At 38.2% G+C, this 27,332-nt stretch overlaps 1 protein-coding gene across 5 annotated transcripts in view; it reads right to left on the bottom strand.

Annotated features, from left to right (window-relative positions):
* Nucleotides 1-7,031: 7,031 nt before the first annotated feature.
* Nucleotides 7,032-27,332, bottom strand: part of MPP7 (MAGUK p55 scaffold protein 7) — a 105,425-nt gene continuing 85,124 nt past the window's right edge. For 4 of the 5 annotated variants that reach the window (XM_078378613.1, XM_078378614.1, XM_073003016.2 and 1 more), the window contains 6 exons: nt 24,249-24,419; nt 14,071-14,151; nt 12,099-12,192; nt 11,330-11,438; nt 10,610-10,753; nt 7,032-9,498 (listed from right to left, as the gene is read on the bottom strand). In XM_078378613.1, the coding sequence (XP_078234739.1) occupies nt 9,319-9,498; nt 10,610-10,753; nt 11,330-11,438; nt 12,099-12,192; nt 14,071-14,151; nt 24,249-24,419 (779 nt within the window). In that variant the 3' untranslated portion in view covers nt 7,032-9,318. The remainder of the gene's footprint in view (nt 9,499-10,609; nt 10,754-11,329; nt 11,439-12,098; nt 12,193-14,070; nt 14,152-24,248; nt 24,420-27,332) is intronic. The other variant, XM_073003018.2, reaches the window with a different exon arrangement.

Genomic DNA, 27,332 nt, shown 5'->3' with positions numbered 1-27,332 from the left:
AAAATGAGCCTAGAAAGTGGCATAAAATATATCCTGGCTGTAGGGGTGACACTATTTTTGATCACTGAAAAGTCCCCAGTTTCTTTTTGAGTGTGATTTTATGTGTGGTTCCACGAGAGTGGACCGGACCCTAGCTAAATTAGCTACAAACCTTCCATGAATTTCTACTTACAGCCACTTAATCCTATTGGTCTGAATGAGCTCATCTACTTTACTTTTGGGTCCCACTTGACAGAAACAAATACACGAGAAATACCTTTTCCCTAGACAGCCACAGTAGTTGGATGGTTGGGTTGTTGGACTAGGACTGGTAACAGCTGTCTTCAAAGCCATAAAGTACACTGGATGACCTAGGGCTATTTGCTATCTCTAATTTTCATCACAGGGTTATTTTCATCACAGACTTTAAATAGGGGAAAATATATACACTACTCTAAGCATGGTAAACCACTTCTGAGTATTTTTTACCTGTAAAGTACTGAAAAGGATCGCTATATGTCAGAGTTGACTTGATGGCACACTAATATTATTTATATTAGTATGCTGTAGGAAAAATGACATAAGCATGTAACATAAATAAATGAAAAGGCACAGTAGTTAAGAGAGTACACTACAAGCAAGTCAACTTAGGTCTGGTTCCAATACAGTGGGGTCTCTACTTAAGAACGTCCCTACTTAAGAACAATCCAACTTAAGAACAGCTCCATTTGCTAAATTTTGCTTCTACTTGAGAACAGAAATCCAAGATAAGAACAGGAAAAAAAAACCTTTCCTGCTCTTTTTTTAACCTTAGGTCATCTTAGGTTAAAAAAAAAAATTCTCCCCCTAGTGGTAGAGTACGTATTAACCAGCTTTGCATTAGTTCCTATGGGAACTAATGCTTCAATGTACGAACGCACCTCTACATAACAAAAAAACAGCCAGAACGGATTAATTGGTTTTCAGTCCATTCCTATGGGAAATTTTGCTTCAACTTAAGAACGTTTCAACTTAAGAACACCATTCCAAAATGGATTAAGTTCTTAAGTAGAGGTTCCACTGTAATTTCTATGGATGGAAAACAGCAGATACGGATTAAATGGTTTTCAATGCATTCCTATGGGAAATGCAGATTCAACATAAGAACTTTTCAATACGGATTAAGTTCTTAAGTAGAGACCCCACTGTATGCAGGACAGTGAGGTAGAACTAAGATGGTAGAAAGGTCGTAACCCTCCCAGCCGAGGGATCAAATTTTAGCACTCCCCACAGACAAAAACTTTGAAAACTAGCAGAGAAAGTCCTAGTCATGTCCTCTGTCATGAGTATGTGCTGGGTGCATTTCATTCATAAAGTCAATTAAAATGTGCAGCATACTCACACACTCACCTTTGAATTAGGGTCCATATATCTTGCTGCTATGTTCTTCCTCTTCATGTAATGAGTAATAACAGGAGACAGAAAAAAATATTATAGGATTGGACTATTTACAAGTTTTATCTCCTAATCAAAAAAGCACACACTTCTTTAGAACTTTGTGGTTTTGTTGGAACACTGACATAAGTGTTTGACAGAGTGCTGCATTAACATGTGATCCCTTTCCCCCTAAATCAAAACGATGGTGTAAATCATTAATTAATGGTTCTTAATTTGAATGTGACAATAGTAGCAACTAAGAAAAGTGCAAGACATTTTTTTCACATTTCCACATTGTGCACAAGTTAAACTGCAGTCAAGGCTCTGTCATGACCTGAGTTTGTTGGGGTAGCCAGCTCAAATTCAACTCAGTCTCCCATCCTTCTAAGGTCAATAAATCAGTACCTAGAGCATGGTGGTGGTGCACGGGGATTGTTTCTTGCATAATTGCATTGTAAACCATCCAGACAGTGCTCTAACACTATGGGGCAGTATATAAGCTGAAACAAAAACAACATCATTTTAACTAGAATGAAAAATTTGCATCCTATGAAAAAGCTCATGCATCTTTAAAAAAACAATTGTTCCATGTTGTTTCAATAATTTATTGATTTAAGATGATAAAGTTGTATTTCAGGCACATTACCAGTAAGTGAATTGATGATAACTTCAAGTATTGGTCTGTATCCAAGAGTATAAAAGTTTAACATTTGTTTCACAATGACAAAACAGCAAAAATACAGTAAGAGTATCTGTACTTTAAACATGAAAACACATTTCAAAAAACATGCAGAACAATTTGAAGAAGCTGAAACAAACCATAAGGCAGTTTCACCTCTTGCCAAAAAAGACAAAAAAACAAAAGCAAACTAAACAAAAAACAAAACAAAACTCAGAAACCAAACCATATCAAACTCCCTTCAGATTTTTTTTTTTACAAAAATACCCCATGCTATGTATATGATCCAAAGTATCACATACTTCCTATGTGCATGCATACAGCATTCCCCTGCACTGGAGCGAACAGACAGTTCCTATTTATCCAAATCTTCATGCATACCCAAACTTTTGGACAAGGACAGAATATTCTCATTACAATTATTGCTGGTAATAGAGATGGGATTTTCATGTTTTCTGAACTACAACACAATTCTGCTGGAAATGCCCAAAATGCCTCTCAGGAAACTGCTGGGGCAAAGGTTTGAGTGCTGTTGTCAAAATATACAAAAATTCCACTCTACCTGGAAAGACCACAACACCGTGATGCTATTTTCAAGGTGGTACTCAATGCTAATGAGAGAACACTGGTATCAGAGATTTATCTGAAGCTTTATAACATTCAGCACTAAATGCCTGATGTTTACTTGTTTTCAGGGAGCACGTTATCAGAACAGATTGTCACACCATAGATTTCAAGCAAATTCATTTCTTAAGGAACACTTTGATAAAGAGATTACTTACCTGTAACCATGGTTCTTCTAGTGAACCTCTCTCTGTGAATTCACACATTGGTTGTTCTGCGCTTGGGCAGGATGCTTCGGAACTCTCTAGAGCCTAAATTCTTTTTACAATGAGACATCCCCCCCCCCTTGGAGTGCAAGCTCCGCCTTCCAATCGTCCCCCCAGTTCCTTCCATAATCTGCCGCTGTCAAAGTATTATGTATTGAAAGGCAACGTGATGAACAGAGGGGAGGAAGGGTGGGATTGTGTGAATTCACAGCGGTCCACTAGAAGAACAATGGTTACAGGTAAGTAACCTCTCTTTCTTCGTGGCCTTTGTGAATGCACACAAGTGGGTGACTGACAAGCTCACTTACCGGATGGTGGGATGTCACGGTAGCAGATATGTCAGAATTGCCCTACCCAATGCAGCTTTTTTTTTATAGCTCTGACATCAAGGCGATAATGCCTCACGAAGGTCGATGGGTTGGACCAGGTTGCTGCTCAGCAAATGCTCGGTATTCCTATTCCACGATGCAGAGCAGTTGATGTTGACAATGCTCTAGTGAAATGAGCTTTTAATTTATCAAGAGGTGTTTTTCCTGAGAATTCATACGCCAGTGATATGGTCTGTACTATCCATCTAGAGATGGTTTGCGATGATGCTGCAGCACCCTTGTGAGAACCTTGGAAACAGACAAATAATCTTGATGAATTCCTAAATGCTTTTGTTCTGTTGGTGTAGAAGGCCAAAGCTCTTCGGATGTCCAGCATATGGAGTATGCGCTCAATAGGTGAAGAAAGGGATGGAAATAATGTTGGTAAGATTAATGGCTGATTCATGTGAAAGTCAGAGATAATTTTTTGGAAGAAATCATCTGGATGAAACTATAAGTATGGTGGGTCTGAATGGAGAGCTGCTAATTTGCTGGCTCGCTTAGCAGATGTTACTGCCACCAAGAAAGCTGTCTTCAGGGATAACAGTTTTTCATTTCGTTGGTTCGAAAGGTGGTTTAGTGAGGGAGTTTAGAACTAATTGTAATGATCATTGAGGTACAATTTGTTGTTTTGAGGGTTGAATATTTTGAAGACCTCTTAGGAATCTTTTCAGAGTAGAGTGTGAAAAAAGTTTTGTTGATTTCGAATGAGAAGGTTGATGAGCTACGATGACCAATATATAAACTTTTATGGTTGAATATGATAGTCCCAAATTGAAGAGATGGAGAATGAAGGTGAGTATTGTTTTAAGGGAAACTGGCATTGCAGTTAAGTAATTTAATTTAGTAAATTTTATGAAAGATTTCCATTTATTTCCGTAGAGCTTTTGTGTGGATGGCTTTCGTGCCTGATCTAAGATGTTTTTGAAGGTGGGAATATCCTCCACGCTGTCAGATTCAGGGATCGAATGTCGGGATGAAGGACTGGTCCATTGTTCTGAGATAACAGGTTCGGTATCAACGGTAGGTGAAATATGTCTGTCGCCATCAATCTTATGTGTGGGAACCATGGCTGTCGTGGCCACCATGGAGCTATGATTATGGTATTTGCTTGACACTGTCTGATCCAGATGACTGTTTTCTGAATCAGAGGAATTGGGGGGAACATGTATTACAGTTCTCCCTTCCAGTCTATCCTGAAGGCATCTCCCAGTGACTTGGGGTTGATGCTGGCTCAAGAGCAGTATCTTCGACACTTGGTGTTTTGATTTGTTGCAAATAGGCCTATGGATGGGTATCCCCATCGATAGCAAATGTCCTAGAAAATTTCATTGTCTAAAGTCGATTCATATATCTGAGTAGGGAGTCAACTTAAGTGATCTGCTAAATAATTTTCTTCTGTAGAGATGTGAATGGATACTGGGAAAATGTGATGGTGGTAATTCTATTCCCAGAGCTCTATGGTAAGGTATAGCAGTGAGAGGGAATGTGTGCCTCCTTGTTAATTTACGTAGTACAGTACATCGCTGTGGTGTTGTCCATGGCTAGCTGTACTGCTTGTCCCTTGATGTGTGATAAGAATGCTCGAAAAGCTTTTATTATTGCTAGTAGTTCGAGATGATTTATATGTAGTGATTTTTCTCTCCTTGTCCATAGGCCATGTATTTCGTTGGTTGTGACCTGTATCGACAACTGCAGGGGCTTGAAAGATCTGCCTATTGCTAGGTGTGGAAGGAATGTCCACCAGGTAAGTTGATTTGCAAGTTCTGGTGTTACAATGAGGCATTTCAATTGTTGATCTGTCATGGGGTAGAATAGTGTAAGAAACCATGCTTGCAACGACCTCATCTTGAACCTTGCATGTTGCACAATGGTCATGGTAGATGCCATGAGCCCCAGTAGATGTTGGGCTCTGTGTGCTGATATCAATGTCATAGGTTGAAATAAGTTGATGGCTTGGTTTAGTTTGATGATCCATTTTGGAGATAAGTATGCTCTTGCCTTAGGGAATCTGGGCAGGCTCTGATGTAGTTGATCGTCTGTGATGGTTCGAGGTAAGATTTGGTGTAATTTATTTTGAGTCCTAATCTGTGTAGGGTAGTTAGGGTTATATCTGTGGCTCGTACCACATCTTGGTATGAAGGCACTACAATCAATGCCATGCATTTTGTAAATGTCATTGGTGCTGTGGATAGTGCAAAGGGGAGGGCACAAAACTGGTATGATATGCTGTCAAATCGAAATCGAAGGAATTTTTGATGAAGTGGGTGAATCAATATGTGAAAGTAGGAGTCCTGTAAGTCGATAACCATGAACCATTCTCCCTGTGAAAGAAGGGGAATAATGGTATCAAGAGTTAGCATACAGAATTTCCGTGGCTGAATATACTTGTTAAATTTCCTGAGATCAAGGATGGGGAGAAGTGAAATATTGTGAGTAAAAGCTGTTATTAGAGAATGATGAAGGGACTAAAATTGTGGATTGCTTTTGTTACTCATAATGATTGTCGAGATGATTGGGTCGATTTCGATTGTGGTTCAATGTCAGTATGAGAAGGAGGACCTGAATAAGTTGTAGATACTTGTAGAGCTGGTTGTTTTGATTGTTTTGACCTCTTGCTCAGTATCAGTGTTTCTGGTACTGAGGTAGATATTTTAAGTACAGATATCGAGGAAATGTGAGTCTGTGCTGTGGTTGAGTGTTGTGACTGGTGACGTCGGGTTGCCAGAGATGGTGACCTTGACATCGAGTGTCTCAGTGGTGAGGCACATCATACTCTCCTTGCTTGTTTGTATAGTGGTGCCTCACTTTACGATTGCCCCGCATTACGACGAATCCGCTTTACGATGATCTTTTTATGATCGCAATTGTGATCACAAAATGATGGTCTAAATGGGGGAATTTCGCTTTGCGATGATCGGTTCCCTCCTTCAGGAACCGATTCTTCGCAAAACGATGATTTTTCAACAGCTGATCAGCGGTTTCGAAATGGCCGCCGGGTAAATAAAATGGCTCCCCGCTGTGTTTAGGGACGGATTCCTCGCTATACAGGAAGTGAAAATGGCCGCCGTATGGAGGATCTTCGCTGGACAGTGAGTTTTAAGCCCATTGGAACGAATTGAAAGGTTTTCAAAGCATTTTAATGGGCTTTTTATTTTCACTTTACGATCTTTTCGCTTAACGGCAATTTTCCCAGAACGGATTATCACCGTTAAACGAGTCACCACTGTACTGATACATGCACCTTTTAAACAGTCCATGAGGGGCCATAAAATAGAAAAAAGAGGGAAACCGTTGATGGGGGGGGAAACACGGGAAGCCGAAAAAAGTTGTATTACAGGAGAAAAATAGGTGGTAATCACAAAGGGACGTAAATATTAATAATTGTAATATAATCTAAGAGTTCAGATAATGACAAACGGATATTATTAATGAATTCTCGCTATCCGCTCTAGTGTGTTCCTGTACGTCTTTCCAACACAGCGGGGGGGGGGGAACTGAGGGGACGATTGGAGGGAGGAGCTTGTGCTCCAGGGGGGATGTCTCATTGTAAAATGTTTTTTTGGCTCTAGAAAGTTCCGAAATGTCCTGCACATGTGCAGAATAACCCACTCGTGTGCATTTACACAGGCCACAAAGAAGAGCCTCTTGTTTGCAAAGTTAGACTTCAAGAGATAGTAACCATACTTAGGCTATGTCTCTCACTGTATCCACTGAAAATCAAAGATGCTTAGCACCTGACAATTAAAAAGACCACAATGATTTTATTAAAAGTCATAAGGTTTTTTTTTAATGGAACATTTTAATTGAAAAGTATTCCACTTCAGTTTTTCTCATGGAATTTGTGGGGGTGCCATTCCCAAAGCTGCTAAGCTGTTGGCTTAATCTACAGTAGAGGGCAAACCCTCCTGGGTGACGTCACAGCTGCTTCTGAGGGGCATGACTGCCCACCATTCTTCTTCTTTCTCATAGGTGCTAGAGAGTTTGCACAGAGCCTTTCCTTAGGCCAATTATAATGGCCTGATGTAGCCATTGTCCTATCTGAACTCTGTAACCTATCTGTATACTGTCCACTAACTGTGAGCTTGTAAGGTTAATTAAAAGCACAGTCCTCCTAGGGGCAGGGCAGAATTCATTGGGACCCCATTCGGTGTTATTCTGCATCTTCTACGAGTCACCCATCAGGAGCACTGCTGGCAGACATCCCTGTGTGTGGCTTACTTCTTTAACTTCTATCTCTAAGAGACTATTTGCTATCCTAATTAATTGTAATCATAAAGCTCATCAGCCTTCTCATTTCATGACTCCAACAGAATTAAATGATGCTGAAGTGTAGCCATGTTTAATTCATCAAAACTAGTAAAAGCTGAAAAAGTCCCAGCTTGTGCGCTTAAACACTAAATATTTTAGTGTGAGATTTTTTTGGACAACTGAAGTAGGCTATCAACCACAAGCTCTCATACTAAAATTAAAATTTTAAGTCTTTTTTGCTGCAAGAGACTAATAGATGGATAACTCTCTGAAAATTAGTACAACCTGAGACATTCAGATATACATTGTGCATGTACAAGTGCCAGGCTACAGGAAGCAACAAACAAATATAAATGTTTCCAAGAGACATTTTGGTTGTTGGCACTTCCCTTGTTTTACACAAGTTAAAAACAAATGCAGTGAACCAAAAAAAAGCAACCATCTGTTTAGACTACATTGGCAAAGACCTTGTGGTTTATCTATATCTGAACTAAAATATTTACATGGAATGTTGAGTTTATAAAAACTATGTTTCAAGTCACAGACATCTACAGATCTGTTTAATAAATGATCACATTGACAAGAAATTCAAGAAAATTAATATCCCTTTTCACCTCTTTCCATAAATATATATAGTCTCACTAAATTCTTTTGCCTTCAAATAAGACAGCTAACATTTTTATATGTTAACATAAAATATCTGGGCTTCCTGTTTGCATGCCAAAGCTGTGATGCACCACCATCACATGCTATCAACAAGATAGAATGACTACACAAAACATGTATTTCTTTTTATCTACTCACACTTTGTTAAATATTTTGTCAAAAGGAAATTAAGAGAAAGCAAAAAATTGCTTTCTTCATTAGCGAGAACAAACATGAGGTGTCACCTGCATGTCACCAGTGTAAAACAAGAATAACCCCTAGTGTTTAATTACATTTATTTAAAAATAGTTTCATTGCTTTTGCAAATGCTGTTTTAGAAACGTATATATTAAAATAATGAAGCACTTGGTTAAATAAAATCCAGTTAAACAATTGCCTCTGTTCCAAAAGGTACTCCACACTCTGGTATCTCAATAACTTACAAAAGAATTACTCTTGCCAATCCAAGCCTTGATGTTTAAATTAAGCCTTACACTGTTTTTACTCCTAATAAAGCGTGATCTATAAATATTTTAGATGTAGAATACTATTGCTTACTCAAGAACGTTTTCTCACCAAAGTTATTGACCTTTATTATACCGTCAATCTGAATGTGGAAGGCATCTTCTCAGACACAAAGAAACACAACACGATTTTACTACACTTGATTTTAGTCAAGAGACCGAGAAGCGGTACAATTTTAAAATATCTATTCTAGTGAAGGAAATGTTTGGTTTGTCCAGTTTAAATTTTTGAAGTGCTAACTCTTAACCAGGCCTGGTACCAAAAATCTGAGACCACTTAAAAAAATTGGTCTCAGAGCTGAACACCCTTTATCATGTCATGGTTTATAGAAAGTTTCCCAGAGGAGATACAAATTATTGCTAAAAATGTGGTATCATAATAGTGGAAGATACTTTTTTTAAAAAGAGAAACACCAGTAATTCGATGTGGTAAAATTAGGCTTCAATGTAATATTTTATCTCCAATATTCTATTTCCAAACAAGAAGGCTTATACACAGGAAAGTAAAATCAACATTCCACTGCATCAAGTCTGTAAATGCACCAGTTTGCCAAACCAACAAAATGTCCATTTAGACCCAACTAAGTACCTTATTAAAATATTATGAAACATTTATTTCTTCAGAGTTATGAATGCACCCAACTGACTGGAACCCAAAATGCTTCTCTCTCCAATTTGTCAAAGGTTGTTTTCAACTCGTTGTAGGCTGTAGTAAGATCGTCATTTACTATAACTTTGTCAAAAAGATGGCTGTACTGGCTTTCCATAATCTGTGCAGATCTAATCATTTCTTGAAAGTCTTCTTCCTAGCACAGAGATAAGCAGGCAGGGAGAAGTAAAAAAATCAAACAAGGCAATCCATGCAACTTCCAAGAGCACAGGGAATTAAGTCTTATGGCTTAGATTCAATGATCTTGCTGCATTTCTATATGCGCAAAAGGAAACTGGCTGAATCCCATATCCCAATTCCCAACTGGTTCTAGAGACTTCATTGCTTACCCCTTTCCAGCAAGCACAATGTGCGTTTGGGGGCTCTCCCTCCATTCCTACGAATTAGTGGTCATACTTCCCATGTCTGCTGCAAAATCTCCAGTTTAAAGTCTATATTTAGCTAATTGTTCATTAAAAATGAACAAAATTTTTATTTGTTACAAAATTCACATAAATCCTAATTTCAGACTATTTTGTAATGATTTTTTCCTACATAACAATATATTTAGCTATTAATTGATAATTAAAGGAATGTCTGTTCGCTAGAAAGAGCACTGGAAAGAAAATTTAAGCTGTTTACATTAATGATGTACTAACCAAGTACATTACCTAAGACTCAGGCTGCTATTAGCAAGGGATTTATTAGAACACAGTCTGTATTTTTGAAAGTTTGGTAATAATCCAAGGAATCATTCCTTTTGGATTCCTGGGTCTTACTAGGGCTCATTCAGTAGGTGAATGCTCATGTTTTTGGAAACATGGAATTTAACTATATAAACTTAAGACAGAAAGTCTTAAGAAGAGAATACTCCCAAGATTGCATTACACTTTTCCAAGTTAAAAAACTATTTGTGCATTCGAACAGCCTGGTCTTGAAAAGGCTCACTCACCCAAATATTCCAAATTTTCAGCCTAAATCCCATGCAATGCTAGTAAGAGTCAAAATCCCATCTAGCACAGTTACACCACTGTGCAAGCAACTTCTGTCATGGCAGCTGTTATACTGTTGTTGCCACTGCCATGGAGAACATGAAGTGAAGAGTCAAGGCCTCCTGGGGTGATCAGCCTCTCTAATTCAGCTTCCTGTATTTTTTTACGAAGCTATGCTGAAATGATCTGTACTGTGTTCCAAGGACATGCAATCAGCTTCAGCCATGGACATAATCCTGGTCTCTTCCTACCAACAGGAATGTACAAGTGACTTACTTGAAAAGGTTTGGCAGCACTTTTTTCATCCTTGCTTGAAATTATCTTGGCATTTTTTCTTGTTTCTCGCAAACGCTGTATTGATGGAGGTTTTATAAAAATTACAAATGGTTTAAATTCTAGTGTCCTTAAATGTTTCACTGTCTAGAGAAAAGAAAATGTTAACTTATGAGTGGTGTTGTTTTAAACTGTCTTGGAGTAATCTGGCAAGCTATGAATGTACTGCTATTAACTGTAATTTACAGCATTTTAACTGTGCAAAGCAATCTACAAACTTTCATTCAGAAATAGCCCCCTTAGTATTTCCTGAAATATCTGTCATTTTTGTCATTTATTTTCATTCCATAAACATAGGGCTGTAAATAAGTCTCCACAGAAAGAAAGAAAGAAAGAAAGAAAGAAAGAAAGAAAGAAAGAAAGAAAGATTAAATGTGCTTATCTGTAGACTTTTTTGTACAGAGTCATGAACAAGGATAGTGCTATATAAATAAATGACACATACATAAAGAATAATAGTAATTTAACAAAAAATTCTTTTGTAGTTAGTGTGCTAATCAGTTAAGTCTTTCAGAATTCACACCCACATTTTCATGCCACTAATCTTTGGCTATAAGCCCAGAAGTGTTTTGTTGCTTTCCCCATAGAATTTATAGCAGGCACTGCAAGTCTATAGCAGATTACTAACAGAAAAATAAAATAAAAGCCTTATTGCTTACTTACATGAGGTTGTACATCCAATAAGCAAACTTTATTTTTAGCCAAAACAGATCTCACCGAGTCTATGCTGGTACCATAGTAATTGTTTTTATATTCTCCATATTCAATAAACCTGTAATTTAAAAATGTGTATTATTCCAGTTCGTTTAAGGAGCAACAAAATGTTAAATTACATAAGCATGGTTCATGTGACTTGCTATGTGACAATTTTTTTGGTTTGCTGGTTTATTTTAAAATGGGCAGTCTAGAAGTGCAGGAGATTAGCAGTACTTTTAAAGGTTTGAGAATAGGTTGAGATCCTCTTAGCCCCAAGATATCTAATGATTTGCTTTCTACCATCTTCCTCTGAATGAATGCAATGTAATAAAACTAATACGATGATGTATAATATCACTTTAAGCCATCTCCTTATTTGAGAAGCAATATTAATTGCAGAATAGCAAGTAGCAGTTTCAAAAACAAGAATTAAAACTGCTACCGCATGCATCTTCAGACTTTAATTATTGTTGAAAATGAGAGTATAATTCATTCCATATGAATTACCATTTTTATCACTCATCAGGACTTGCCAGCCTGTGTGCAGGGTAAGTGGCATTGCTAAGTCAGTCATATTTAGGGGAAACTGAAAATGTATTGCTGCTCTCCAATAATTCAAATTAAGTTTGCTCTAATTACATTGAGTATTTAAATAAGAACAGATTTTAAAATTACCAAAATGATGTCAAGTGACAAAATGACAAATATACTTAAAAGTTCCTGTTTCCCCACATACTTGTTATTCTGCACATCTGTCTCAAACAAGTGCTTGGAAATAAAAATGTACTCAACACCATCACTTTCTTGGCTTCTTCTTGGTCTTGTTGTGTCTGTTTTTATTAAGACAAAATTAAAACAGAATTAAAACAGTTTAAAAACAAAGACAAACAAACAAAAATCCTATCCTATTTGGTGTTAACTACACAAGACACTGGCCAAAATTCTGTGCATAGCTACACATGCAGAAGGCAAATGGCAAAACGCTAAATTCTCATTGAGAATAAACTGGACTGGCATGTGCATGAAACTCATTACCATAGATTTGTGGATTAGTGGTGAGAAGCTGCTGCAAATGACTCCATCTACCTTCTGCAGGCATTAACAATGCCATAGGATTTTAGCCTCTGTTGCAATGAGAATAGATGGTATTGAAGCTTCAATAGGGTGAAACAAAACATCAGAACTCACCCCCATTTCTAGACATACAGAATGCATGAATGGGCTTGTTATCCTCCCTACCTCCCACCGGCACACACAAGGATAATACATGTATTTGTATTCATGCCCAGCTTTATTCTTCTGTCATATTCCATTCACAATATTCAATTCATTATAAAAATAATCCTATATTTTTATAATGTAGGCTTGGTTACTAAACTAGTGGTTTTAAAAATCAGGGGAAATGCAGTGTATGTGGAACTGAGGCTTATGCATGATCTCACTCTATGGATAAGCTCTTCAAAACTATTTTAATGATTTCAATATTCTGCATGCTTCTCTTATCTGACTTGTCCTCAAAGTTGACCTTACTTTGTTCAATTACTGAAAATAGTTTTGAGCATAACTTGTCTCTGAAAATCAACATGCTTTTAAGACTTTCTGCTAAAACAACTTATTGTTACCTCTCAACAATTTGTCCAAGGGAAAGCATTCACATTACAACTGGTAGGTTATATACACACTGTTGTATGTACAGCTAAAACATGTTTTTCATGCCATTTCACAGGATCTGACAGTAAAATCAACTGAAATTTTATTAAAGCTTTGCATTAATCCTCCTTTCAATATACTCTTATGTACTTTTCAGCACTATGGATGTCAAGGTTTTATTTTAAAGTATATACTAAAATAATTTATCATAATATTGCCTCCGTCCCCTTCATAAAGAAAAGATTATTTAAAATATTCTTGGTTATCTACAAACTGTGATTACATCCAGCAAATAGTGGTTAGATCAAATAATCTCTCTCTCTCTCTTTTTTTTTAAAAAAAACAAAACCATATTAAAGAAAGTCCAGACTGAGCTACAGACAATATGCTAATATAATAATTAGATTATTCTTTATCTCTCCCATGCCTTGAAATAGTTTTGACTATTGTCTACTGAGTTGGAGTGACATGCAAACACTAGCACAATACATTATGAAAATGGCACAGACAGAAGTGTATGCCTGACTGTTGAAGTGTAAGCCCAGTAGCCCATTACAGCTCCATCCAGGAGGCCACAAAATCCCATCATCTCTGCCATGTGGGACACAGATCCTGCTACCACCTTGGGGGAGTTCCATTCTACATGCCTGTTTTTTTTTTTTTTTTTTTTTTTTGCCTCTCACAGATAAGTGAGAAACTTGGTCCAAAATATTGGCATCAGGCAACAACATAATACGTTCAGTTCAAGAAAGATGTGATCAGCAAATCAGTTGATTTATATTCTTGAGACATAAGCAACAATAAAATGAGAGATAGGCAAAGTACAGCTCTCCCGATGTTGTGGTGCTGCAAATCCTATCAAAGTAACTAAAATGTGGCAGAAGACTGAGGATGAATGTTGGAAACTGCAGTATAGTGACAGCTATAGGTTGGCTGTCTTTGCTTAAAAGGAAGATGGGTGTGCAACACCAAAGCTGAAACACTTTTATTTTTATGGGAACTTAAAAAAAATTAAATTGATACATACAGTAATATTGATGGAACATATGTTTACTTACGTGGGACTGTAACACCATAATGCTGACTATCACTGATTAGCAATTTTCGTTTTAGTTCATTCACTCCTACACCCACAGGACCTAAAAGTTTAAACATATTTTAATCAATTATGCTTCTTTGATTACTAACTTTATATCTTACAGCATCTGATGATGAGAAATCTGAAAGTCTGCTCCAGAGAAACAACACCAAAAAACGCACTTGCACTGGCAAAATCCAACACCATTAGAATTCACTATGGTGAATATGAATTTGTGTGACCAGTAGCCTTTTCTGAATTCAGTACTGTAACAATCAGTCTTCTGCCTATTTAGTAAAGAAGAACCAAACTTAAACTGAATCTTGAAGAACAGCCATATCTCATAAAGGGCTGAGCTAAAGACGCAGAAAAAGACAACTTAGGTGATCAGGAAATTGAGTGTATATATATATATATGCACATACATACATAAGCATAATGCCGTCATAATAAACACAATACTTGCACATTAAAAAGTACAAATGTACAAATATGCACATTCACCAAAATACTGGGTTAAAAACAAAATATAAAAAGATGTAATTTCAATAGAAAAATAAAGTCATTTTAATTAATTGTGTAGGTTTTCAGATACTCCCTCCTTAACTTCTCGGCAGCTAATGCGAATATTGCCACTCTATCTACTGCCTTGTTAACATCAGATAAGTTATTTTGTTCACTTTTATCTAGTATATCCTGTAGCAAAATCAGGGGTTTATTTTGTTCACTTTTATTCTAGTACAGTATATCCTGTAGCAAAACCAGGGGATTGAAACACCACCACCCCTGGAGGATTACAACATTTGGTTGTAATGTTATCTCTTGATGGAAATAGCTATGTTTCTGTGTGGCCTTTCCCCTCCACCCCAGCCAAACAGGAATCTTAAGTTTGCACCTCCATACAGATTCACCCCATTTCCTGGAAAATGTTAGTCTTCACCAAGACAAAACCTGTTCTGTGTATAGGTGTATTTTGTTCATCCCATCTAAAGTTCATAATTTGTTTTAAACAGAATGCTCAAAGAGAGACTACATAATACTTAGTCTTCTTAATACCAGATCACATAATGCATACACTTTGTAGTTAGAGGGAGTCAATTAGAGCACATAAGAAAGCAAGCTTTCAGAATGTTAACCAAGATTGAAAGTATGAAACATTTCAGTTAGCTCCAGGTCTTTATATGAAGTACAGTACTTTCACCCTTCCTAAATTACATTTTTTCCAGAAAAACCAAGCTGTTGCAAACTTACAGATTGTTCTCATACAAGAAATTGCATGTCAAGTTTCAGGAAATATGACTACTTGCATATCATGTTTAAAATGTAAAAGCAATCTTTTGGTTCATTCCGAACATTTAATAGTCACAAAGAGGTGTAAAAATGACTGATTGTTCAGTAACAGTAGGAAGAATGTCTGATGTAAGCATACTACTAAAATTCTGTTCAGTTATGCAAACACTTTGATTTCCACTAATCCATTGACTTTCTTCCCAAGATTTTGAGGCTTTCAAAGGGTATTTGAAAAAGGCATGAACATATTGTTTTGCTCTGAAACCCAAACCATTTGCTTGCTGAAATGTTTAAAATATGTAACTGAATCAACACTTCAGTGCTTTGAGTAAACAGATGACCAGCAATCATGTCAAGGCATCTGTAACAGTTTACAGCGTATTTTTTCCCTCTAAACACCTGTATATGAAATAAAATTCAGTAAATGTGTTGGCTTGGATCCTAGCTTTTTGCTTTGCAAACAGAAGAGGCATTCACGAAATGTGAACTGGACACATAGAAAGGGGACTTCTACTCATGGAAGCATCTCTTCTTTCAATACAACTTTCCCTACACAAAAACTTACGGTCTAATTCATGCAATTTAAACAGCTAGTTGGTTCAATCACTCAGATTAAGATTCTTCCCACCGTTAAGTAATCCCCTCAGCCACCATCTTTTTTTTAACTTTTAAAAATGATTAAAACACTATTCACACAATTCTAGACAACATTAGTACTATCTGATTTATACATTATTATTCTGTATGCAAGTGGACCCAAAAAGTGCCTTCCAATACCTAACTATACCAATAACCCCAATATTATTAAAGCAATTACAGTAACCTAAAACCCAAGACTCAGCACTAAAACCAGCTTTAAAAATACATAGGCTGCCAGTTCACCCCCAAAAAGTCAGAAACAAAAAGCCTTTTCTTTTTTGTCTTCTGAACAACATGGGCCTTGCAATACTGCCACAATAAAGCAGTCCTCTGAGAAGGTGCTGTCACATGGAAAAATTCCAGTTTCTCTGTCACCACCAAATTAATTTTGGATAGCCATGGGAACTTGAAGAGGGGTTGTGTTATAGGATCTAGGCACAGGAGGGGCTCAATGGAATGTTCCTACTTCTTCTCATTCATTTTAATGCTTTACTATAACATATTTAAAGCCATTTTCTTCACCCTACCTTGGTCATCATCCAAGGGACCACTCACTACAAATTCTTCATAAGAAGGGTAAGTTATGAGAACAGCACACATAAGCCCCTATTGCAACTGGGTTGCTTTTGCTTCCAGTGAATTCATCGTTGTGTTTTATTATCATATACACTTCTACTGGCCGCCTAGAGTAGTCCACCACGACTAGATAGGCAGGATATAAATTAATTAATTAATTAATTAATTAATTAATTAATTAATTAATTAAATACTTTTTAAACTAATTTGATTACTTCATCAAATAATTATAAATAACCTAAAGGCTTCATAGATGTGGTAAGAGTCAAACAGAGAGATAGCACTAATGTATGGCAGTTGTAAGGAGACAGAGAATAGGCACTCACACAGAGGGAGATGAGCTTTGTGGAGGCTTACGGTGTGGATTTGAAAGGCCAAAGAACAAGGGGATGGAGAAAAGATAATAAGTCACCTTACAAGGCATATAAGAAATGAGCTTTTTGATTTATTGCTGCTTTAGTGTTTCTTGAACATTTCCGTCATTCTAGCACCACAGATAAACTTGCACACAGGTATCAGGCATACATCACTCAATTTTCTGGATTCCAAATGCCAGAATTTTCCATTTTGGGGATTCTACCTGCCAGACCCAAATCTCAATGATGTTCACCTGGAAAAAATGCTGGGCTGGAAGGTTTCACAGCCTAGGATAGGCTGAGCTTTCTTTTCTAAAAGACTCGTAGGACAGAGCTCAGTCTGTCCCAAACCATGAAACTTCAATCCTAGCTTTTCTCCAGATTATAACTGAGGTTTGGGTCTTGCAGGTGAGCTCCCTGAATAGAGAATTCTAGAATATAAAAAGGAAAGGGGGAAAAAAGAATTGCATATTCCTAAAAGGCAGTCCTAGACTGATATAAAAACTGCAACACTCCAGACAAGATAGTCATCCCTTCATTTGTGTCCATGATTAAATATGAGCACTCATGTTACCGTGTTTCCCCGAAAATAAGATAGGGTCTTATATTAATTTTTGCTCCAAAGAAAGAAGTAGGGCTTATTTTCAGGGTTTTTTCATGTACCGCAATCTATGTTTATTCAAATACAGTCATGTCATCTTCTGGTTGCTGTACAATGGTGGAAGGTGGGCTTTCATTTGTGTTTAGTCGTTTAGTCGTGTCCGACTCTTCGTGACCCCATGGACCAGAGCACGCCAGGCCCTCCTGTCTTCTACTGCCTCCCGGAGTTGTGTCAGGTTCATGTTGGTTGCTTCGCAGACACTGTCCAGCCATCTCATCCTCGGTCGTCCCCTTCTCCTCTTGCCATCACACCTTCCTAACATCAAGGTTTTTTCCAAGGACTCTTTTCTTCTCATGAGATGGCCAAAGTACTGGAGCCTCAGCTTCAGGATCTGTCCTTCAAGTGAGCATTCAGGGTTGATTTCCTTTAGAACTGATAGGTTTGTTCTCCTTGCAGTCCAGGGGATTCTCAAGAGCCTCCTCCAGCACCACAATTCAAAGGCATCAATTCTTCGGCGGTCTGCTTTCTTTATGGTCCAGCTCTCACTTCCATACATCACGACAGGAAAAACCATAGCTTTGACTATTCGGACTTTTGTTGGCAAGGTGATGTCTCTGCTTTTCAAGATGCTGTCAAGATTTGTCATCGCTTTCCTCCCAAGAAGAAGGCGCCTTTTAATTTCTGGGCTGCTGTCTCCATCTGCAGTGATCATGGAGCCAAGGAAGATAAAATTTGACACTGCCTCCATATCTTCCCCCTCTATTTCCCAGGAGGTGATGGGACCAGTGGCCATGATCTTAGTTTTTTTGATGTTGAGTTTCAGACCGTTTTTTGCACTCTCCTCTTTCACCCTCATTACAAGGTTCTTTAATTCCTCCTCACTTTCTGCCATCAGAGTGGTATCATCTGCATATCGGAGGTTGTTGATATTTCTTCCGGCAATCTTAATTCCGGCTTGGGTTTCTTCCAGTCCAGCCTTCCGCATGATGTATTCTGCATATAAGTTAAATAAGCTGGGGGACAATATACAGCCTTGCCGTACTCCTTTCCCAATTTTGAACCACTCAGTTGTTCCATGACCAGTTCTAACTGTTGCTTCCTGTCCCACATATAGGTTTCTCAGGAGACAGATAAAGTGGTCAGGCACTCCCATTTCTTTAAGAACTTGCCATAGTTTGCTGTGGTCCACACAGTCAAAGGCTTTCGCATAGTCAATGAAGCAGAAGTAGATATTTTTCTGGAACTCTCTGGCTTTCTCCATAATCCAGCGCAAGTTAGCAATTTGGTCTCGAGTTCCTCTGCCTCTTCGGAATCCAGCTTGTACTTCTGGGAGTTCTCGGTCCACATACTGCTGAAGCCTACCTTGGAGGATTTTGAGCATAACCTTGCTAGCGTGCGAAATGAGTGCAATTGTACGGTAGTTGGAGCATTCTTTGGCACTGCCTTTCTTTGGGATTGGGATGTAGACTGATCTTTTCCAATCCTCTGGCCACTGTTGAGTTTTCCAAACTTGCTGGCATATTGAATGTAGCACCTTAACAGCATCATCTTTCAAGATTTTAAATAGTTCAACTGGAATGCCATCACCTCCACTGGCCTTGTTGTTAGCCAGGCTTTCTAAGGCCCACTTGACTTCGCTCTCCAGGATGTCTGGCTCAAGGTCAGCAACTACATTGTCTGGGTTGTCCGGGATATCCAAATCTTTCTGATATAATTCCTCTGTGTATTCTTGCCACCTCTTCTTGATGTCTTCTGCTTCTGTTAGATCCCTCCCATTTTTGTCTTTTATCATGTTCATCTTTGCGCAAAATGTTCCTCTAATATGTCCAATTTTCCTGAACAGATCTCTGGTCTTTCCTTTTCTGTTATCTTCCTCTATTTCTTTGCATTGTTCATTTAAGAAGGCCCTCTTGTCTCTCCTTGCTATTCTTTGGAAGTCTGAATTCAAGTTTCTGTAACTTTCCCTATCTCCCTTGCATTTTGCTTCCCTTCTCCTCTCTGCTATTTCTAAGGCCTCGTTGGACAGCCACTTTGCTTTCTTGCATTTCCTTTTCTTTGGGATGGTTTTCGTTGCTGCCTCCTGGACAATGTTACGAGCCTCTATCCAAAGTTCTTCAGGCACTCTGTCCACCAAATCTAGTTCCTTAAATCTGTTCTTTACTTCCACCGTGTATTCATAAGGGATTTGGTTTAGATTATACCTGAGTGGCCCAGTGGTTTTTCCTAATCTCTTCAGTCTAATCTCTTCAGGCTTTCCTAATCTCTTCAGGCTTTCATTTAACTAGGGCTTATTTTTGGGGTACGGCTTATATTACGAGCATCCTGAAAAATCATACTAGGGCTTATTTTCAGGTTGGGTCTTATTTTCAGGGAAACAGTGTAGGTACTGTCATAATTACAGATATGCTAGACTTCTGTTAGGTTGCTGAAAACTGGTGATATATGTAACATCTGTATACTCCACTTATTTCTCGGAGACAGTACACTCTAGTTAAAACTTACTTTGTTACTGACTCTGAGTTTATTTTGCCCTTCTGAACTCCAATAAAATGCTCTTACACTTATGAGCAAGGCCTTCTCCAATGTCCTCTGAAGATGCTGGCCACAGCGACTGGCGAAAGTTTAGGAAGAAAAATCTCCAGAACACGGCCAAACAGCCAGAGAAACCTAAAACAACCTTCTCCAATGCTTTAACATACCAATCAACATTTCACATTCCTTAGGGCAACCTTACCTGGAAAAAAGGCTATTTTTAGATACTGGAATGTCAGAACCATTGCTGTTGGTATCTACACTGGCTGAAACCTTGGACCAGGTGTATTCCATAGTGACAAAACAAAAAATTGGAGAGTGGTGGCAATAGTTGAATTGTGTGGTGGATCAGGGTGAGCAAACAGCAACATGCATATTTTATTTAAAACAGTCTTGTTTTAGAAACTGAACCAAAGGGAATAAGTTAATTGAAACAACAGACAGCCAGGTTGCTTATCTGTAACTTTGTTTTTTTGAGTGGTTATCTGTGAACTCATACATGTGAGTCAAAGAATCTGCATGAGGCCATGTTTGGAAGCTTCTAGAATTGAAAGCACTCTCTCTGGTTCTGCTCAGTCCCTCACACTTGTACCAGCATGCTTCATCTCCTCAGTTATAACCACTGTGTAAGGCAGTTCCAAATGAGTGTGACTGGGGAAGCAGGCAGGTTGTGTGAGTTCACAGATGACCACTCAAAGAACTACAGTTACAGGTAAGCAATTATCCTTCTTCATCATGGTCTCTGTGATTCACACGTTAGTAAATGACAAGCTGTTCTTACCAGTGGATGCCATCATGCCAAGTCTGCAGATACTACGGTTCTGCCAAGGGCTTTGTTTCTGGAAGCTTGAGTATCAATTCTGTAGTGAGTGTTAAAAGTTACTGGCTTAGACCACATAGCAGCTTTACAGATTTCTGTGAGGGATATGCCCTGCAGGAAGGTTGTGGAAGTAGTTGTAATGCTAGTTGAATGGCTAGACAAAGTCTGAAATAGGGGCTGATCTTGGAGTTGATAGGCTAGCCACAACCCATTTGGCCAGTCTTTGTGATGATACAAGGTTGTCCTTTTCTTGGCCCTTGGTACCAGATAAAGCATGGTGCCTATGTACTGGATAAGCTGAGTAGGTTGAAAGTGAGGCTTTTTGTAGTTTATGCAGAGATCCTGATCAGAAAGGATACAAAGGGTGAACATGTCACGTTGAAGCCAATGCTTTGAGAGGACAATGAGTAACCAGTCGACAATCTCTTCACCAGATTATGAAGTAGTCACGGACAATACAGTCACTATGTTTTTGCCTGAACAAACAGGATGGCACACATTCCCACAAACTACTCTGAGTTGCCAGTTCCATCTGGGAACGGTGCATCAACAGGCAGTCCCCTCTCCCACATTGCTATAGATGTTACTGAGGAGCAAAACACTCTGACAGATGGTCTAAGCAGACAACACATACAGAACCACAATTGCAGGCTCCAATAAGATGTGTGTGGCAACCTTGTTCACCAATGGGGAGAACCCTAAGTGGACCTGTTTGCGTCTCAGCAGAGCAAGAGACTGTGGTAGTTGGTTGTGATCGGTGTTGAGGATGGTGAGATGGTTTGGGCAAGTGATCCTGATGGGAGGATCAGAAGTTAATTACAGCCATAACTGTGAGGAAACTGTCTTGTCATAAGCATAATGTCAGTACTGGAGATAGTCATACCAATCAATGTTGGGAAAACGGTAAGGCCAGTAGACATCTCTGTCACGTCTGCCAGTGTACCAAGAAGAATGATAATGGTGTCTACAGCAGCAGCAAATGACAGTCCTGGGTCTATGACAGCGATCTAGAGTGATGTTGGCATCATGGAGGTGACACTGATGGTGATGGAGACCTATCACTTTAGCCAGTATCGTGGTGGTCTGAATGTCGCAATGTAGTTGTAGTGCATGGAAGAGCTCCAGTCTCAAGTTTGGTGTCGTGCAGAAATATCAGAGGCCTGATAAATGTAGAGAGGTGATGAAGGGAAAACAGATGTCCACTCAAAGTCTGTTGGGTTGGTACTGGTTTGATGTAAGCTTGGTACTGTGGCAATATGTGCTGTGAAGCTCAGCTTCTGATACAGAACCCAAGCAGACCACCCGTTTGTGGTCAGGGAACATCTCCACGGGTGGTGATGGAGGGCTGAGTTGGGCAGGTAGTCAGTCAGAGCTGAAGCTGTCAGTGGTAAAATTGGGTCATTACCAAGGGCTCCACTGGTGCTGGAGAGGGCTTGTTCATATTCTTGCATTTACTCCTCAACTGGTCTTTGTTTGTATTTGACCACGTCCTTTGGTATTGCTTGTTGAGCAAAAGTGGTACAGTCCTGTGTTTGAGTGGGATCTCTCAGTATCAATTCTTCCAAGTCCTTCGCTGTCGATGGGACGGTTTCTTTCATTTTAAATGAAGAAAATAGCGACAAATGGCAAAAGAAAGAGAAAACTATTTAAACAAGGTAGAGAAGGTGATCTTTCTTTTGGCCCAGAAGCTCTAAGGTGGTGCTCTCATGGCAAAAATGAATGAACTGAGGTGACTGTGAAGCATGCTGATATAAAGGAGAGAGAGAGGGCAGAGCCAGAGAGTGTGTGTGTGCTTTCAAATCTAGAAGCTTCCAAGCAGGCACTCTGACCTATCTGTGTGAGTCATAGAAATCGTGATGAAGAACAGTTTTACCAAACTTGACATCCTTCAGATATTGTTCGGTATATAACTCCCATCCCCAGCCGGTATGGTCCCAGGCCAGAGAAGGCTGCAACAGAGCTTAAAGACAACTATGCATGGCAAGGATATAGCACAGAATAATCATGTTTATTGCAGAATATACTCGGAACTCAGGTGTGACCTCTCTAAAGACTGAACCTGACAATATGGCTCAGCAACCTACAGGTAAAAGCAAATTCTTTTACACTACCACCAAATAAAGAGAACAGACTAAAGCCACAGGGAGCTTTCATTCTCTGGTACAAGGAGTTTACATTCTGTGAATTTGAATAAATGTATTTTAAACAATGTTACGTGAAATCTCTCCTTGGCAGGCAATTATTTTTTTAAATAGGCTCCAACAGTAAATTGTGCTTTCGGTTACTACATCTGAATGTTTTTGTCACAACTAATTATGTGAAAATTTAATTATTTGTCCTTGTATTTCCTGGCACTAACATCAAAATTGTATTTCACACATCATATTGGATGCTGCTACTAGCATATATTAAGCTTTTAAAACTAATCATTTCTACTGTGCCTACATTAGCAGTGCCAGTTTTTCCACATTTTACCCAAGACATTTTTATGATATTGGCCAGACTTAAGCTGCTTCTAATACCAAGAGAAAAACATCAAAATTACTGAAGTCTGCAATAAATTTGTGAGCTGCTTTTGTTACTGTAAAAGCACACTTTCTTTGCATGATTTATTACTAGCAAAACAAAATGAAATTTCTAGATATTCCTTAGAGCCAGCATATGTGATTTGTTATAAAAAGTCCACTTATCACACATTTCACAGAACTCTGTTGATATAGGTGTAAAATCAACTCAAGCATGTTATTACTTGCTGTGAAGAACCCACAATCTCTCGCTCACAGTAGTAGGTGCCTGAACTTGTGCGTTAGAGAATGACAAAGCTGTTTATTAAAAACTGATTTTAAGTGTTCCCTTGGATATGAGCTATATAAAAACAGCAGTTCCACAGTTCATAACAGTCCCTGATAGAGGGTCATATTTCTTCTGGTCTGCATTTTTTTAACATAATGGAAGAAATTCTGCTAATGAAGTACTGCCCTATATACCACTGCAAAAGAAACAAAAATGTACTGCAGCAAGTACTAAAAATGTTAAGTGTTGTATTTGAAAAGGGAGTTCAAGGGGGGAAAAATTAAAAGCACACATGGACACGAAGACAGTCTTTCTGTTGGTGACTTCAAGAACTGCTTCCATGCAGGTGAATAATGAAGCAGTTATCATTATCAGTGAGGGTTCTGAAGTAGCTTTAAGCCACAGAGGAAAGGTACTCAAAACTTTAATAAAAATCCATGTATTCCATTTTTTAAAGAAAGAAGAAACATAATATGGAAACGATACACTTAAAGCTCTGTCATCATCATTATCTAGCTTCCTAACTAAAGAATTAAAGAATTAAAACTTACCAACCAAGACAATAAGTCGGTACTTCTCATGAGGTTGTCGTCTGTACTTTGCTACCTCTTCATAGGTTGGGACATCTGCTGTATCATACTGATCACTCTTCTTGCATTCATACATAGTTTTGTTTGTTTTTTTATCTTTCTTGCTTAGCCGAAAACTCCTCCTAAAAGAAGCTGTGGTTACAAGATTAAAAAAAACAAAACAATCAAGGGTTAATGCCATCAGTCAAGCAAGCAGATCATCTGGAACAAATGCTCCCTGAAAGGGGCTATTCCCTGATTTTAATTGTTATGGTTTTATCAAAAATATAAATGGAACAGGCTTAAATTCCGCCATATATATGTATCTTTTTGGTATCGATGCAAGGAATGCAACACAGGGATTTTTATTTAGTTTTACCTCTTAGACCCCTATATGCAAAATACAAACTACTTTTGAGATTCTCCTTTGTTTTGAGACGGGTATGTGGCCTATACATTACCAAATAAATTAACTCCAAGGTACCATTCCCAAAAAATATGTATTGCAGTTGAAAATTAAAACATGAAGTTTCACAATAATTCTTTTTTTTAAAAAAAAATGTGTCATAGACATAGAAGGGGTTAAGTAATTAGAACACACCAATTTCAACATAGTCAAAATTATTTATGCAGTCAAACTGAAAAATTTATTTAAAAACCCCAAGACTTCATAATTTGTATAAGTACTTGCAGGAGCAACAAGAGATTCTCATAGAATGCAACCTGCCTATTCTACATCAGAGGTGTCAAACTCAATTTCATCTTGGGCCACATCAGCATTATGGTTGCCCTCAAAGGGCCGGTTGTATCTGTAAGACTATGTAAGTGTAAGAACAGGAGTGGGCAATAGCAAGGACTACATTTCCCAAGGTGCTGTATGCCACTCAAGCAGCTGCACTTTCTTCACTGCTTGGAGTGCTGGGATTAGAAGTGCCGTCAGGCAGATTCCCAGCATCCTTGCAGAGCATTATGGGTGACCAAGTAAGAACCTGTGTACTGTCTGCTGCACAGTAGCAGGCAACACTGCGAGGGCCACATGAAACAGCCCAGCGGGCTGGATTCAGCCCAAGGGCCTTGAGTTTGACACGTGTACTACATAAATTCTTAATTATAGTTGAGAATATTTATGTCACATTCAAACTGGCTAAAATTAATTCCATTTAGAGATGGGTGTATCTAAAACATATTTATAATTTTATATCTTCAGCTATATTAAAAACTTGCAGTTTGGCAATTGCAACAGGCACATTTTAGTTGAGATAACAAAGACATTTAAATGAGATAATGAAGACACCATGAGAAGTGCATTAAATTTAATAAAAAGCAGAAATAACTAAGGGAACCATTAGTGTGTAATGCAATACAGCTTCCTTTGGAAAAATGAAAAAGCAGCAGTCAGTACCATATACCGGTACATTTATATGTGTGTTTAATATTTACATTTAAATAAATATATGTTTAGTTGTTTTTGATATGATATTTACACAGTACTGTGAAATTGTGGGTATCAGTATTTTTAAAACTGCTGTTTGTTTTATAATTTTAGTCATGAGCAGCCTTGGTTCCCCTGTGGGATGAAAGGCAGCATATAAGTAATATAAATAAAATAAATAAAAAATTAATTTGTATCATTTGTAGGCTGCCTTTCTCCCAGTGAGGGGACCCATGGAGCTTGCAATGTTAAAACAAGTAATCCTAAAAACACCATAAATCACAGATTAAAAAGCAACTACACTACAATACTAAGAAAAAAGCCATTAATTAATTAAAAACATTTAAAACTTTAAAAGCAAACTTTAAAAAGAAAGAAATCCAGGAACTCAGTCATAGTTATTTAAAAGCCTGTCTGGAGACATGGAAGGTTAAAAGAGAGGGGGCAAACCTAACCTAATTATCTAGGTTTGCCATTTTCAAATCCTCATCAGATACTACATTTGCACCTTGTGATTTTTTCATATACTGTACAGGAGAAGTCAGGCCAAGAGAGAAAGTGACATTTAAGACTACCTAGGGGTATTGTGGCTCTCTGTGCATCTATACCTGGGTTTCAACATTCAACATAATATTGTGTTCATTTTTAGACCCATATTATTAAAAATCATTTAGGAAGGCATAATTATAAACATTTGAAGCTAATTATTTGAATGGAAACCATATTCAAATGGCATTCTACTAGGAATTTGTAGCTACTTGTTCAGCTAACTTTGTACAGTGAAACAGGGCATACAAAAATATAATAATGAAAAATTCTGCTTCTGGAAAATGGCCGGGATCCAATGTAGGTGACTTTTAAGAGAAATTACATTGCATGTTGGGAGTTGGCAATAGGAAAGACTTTGAGCCAAAGGAGCTCATGGCAGAACTGAGAAATCCAGGACTGTTTATGTCCTTACGCCCCCCCAAGACTTTTATCATTTTCTGCAGACAATTGGGGATGTGGTACAGAATCTTAATTGCTGTGCCTAATGATTTCCCCCTCATTAGGTCTGTTCATGATGACACCCTTACTTTAGATCCCAGCTATATGCACATAGGGAACAGGTCAATTCAAACATATATCCTGTAATTGAGAAATTAATACAACTGAGGTACAGTAAACACAGTTTTGGTACAAGGACACGGTAGCTTCCACTCATAGCATTTCCAGTGAAATGTGGCTTAACTAGAAGCTATCCAGATATTTTCTGTTGTATGGCTTCCAGGTGACAACCAAACAATGGAGAACCAAAACTTTCACCGTTACAATGGCTGAACATCAGTAGGAGAATGAAGGCTTCTGTACATGAAAAGGGCAATTATAAGCCAACCAGTGGTAGGTTTGTGGAGCAGGCTTTACTCCTACTTAGCACTGCCTGCAGAGTAACAATTCAGCTCACTAATGTCATTTCACTGTATGCATTTGGTTGGCTATCCAGTTCTAGCATTATGAATACAGTATTTATAATTACTTTCTAAAAACCCCGAACCTCAATTTTTCATTTCATTAAAAAAATAAGCTTTATCCATCAGTCATGGACACTATTTTAATGACAAGAGCATTCACTCGGAAGTGAGTCGTACAGGGTT

This window comes from Pogona vitticeps, chromosome 6 (assembly GCF_051106095.1).
Source record: "Pogona vitticeps strain Pit_001003342236 chromosome 6, PviZW2.1, whole genome shotgun sequence".
NCBI lineage: Eukaryota > Metazoa > Chordata > Lepidosauria > Squamata > Agamidae > Pogona > Pogona vitticeps.
Note: the sequence above shows the minus strand (reverse complement) of the source record. Positions and strands in the feature narration are given on the sequence as shown.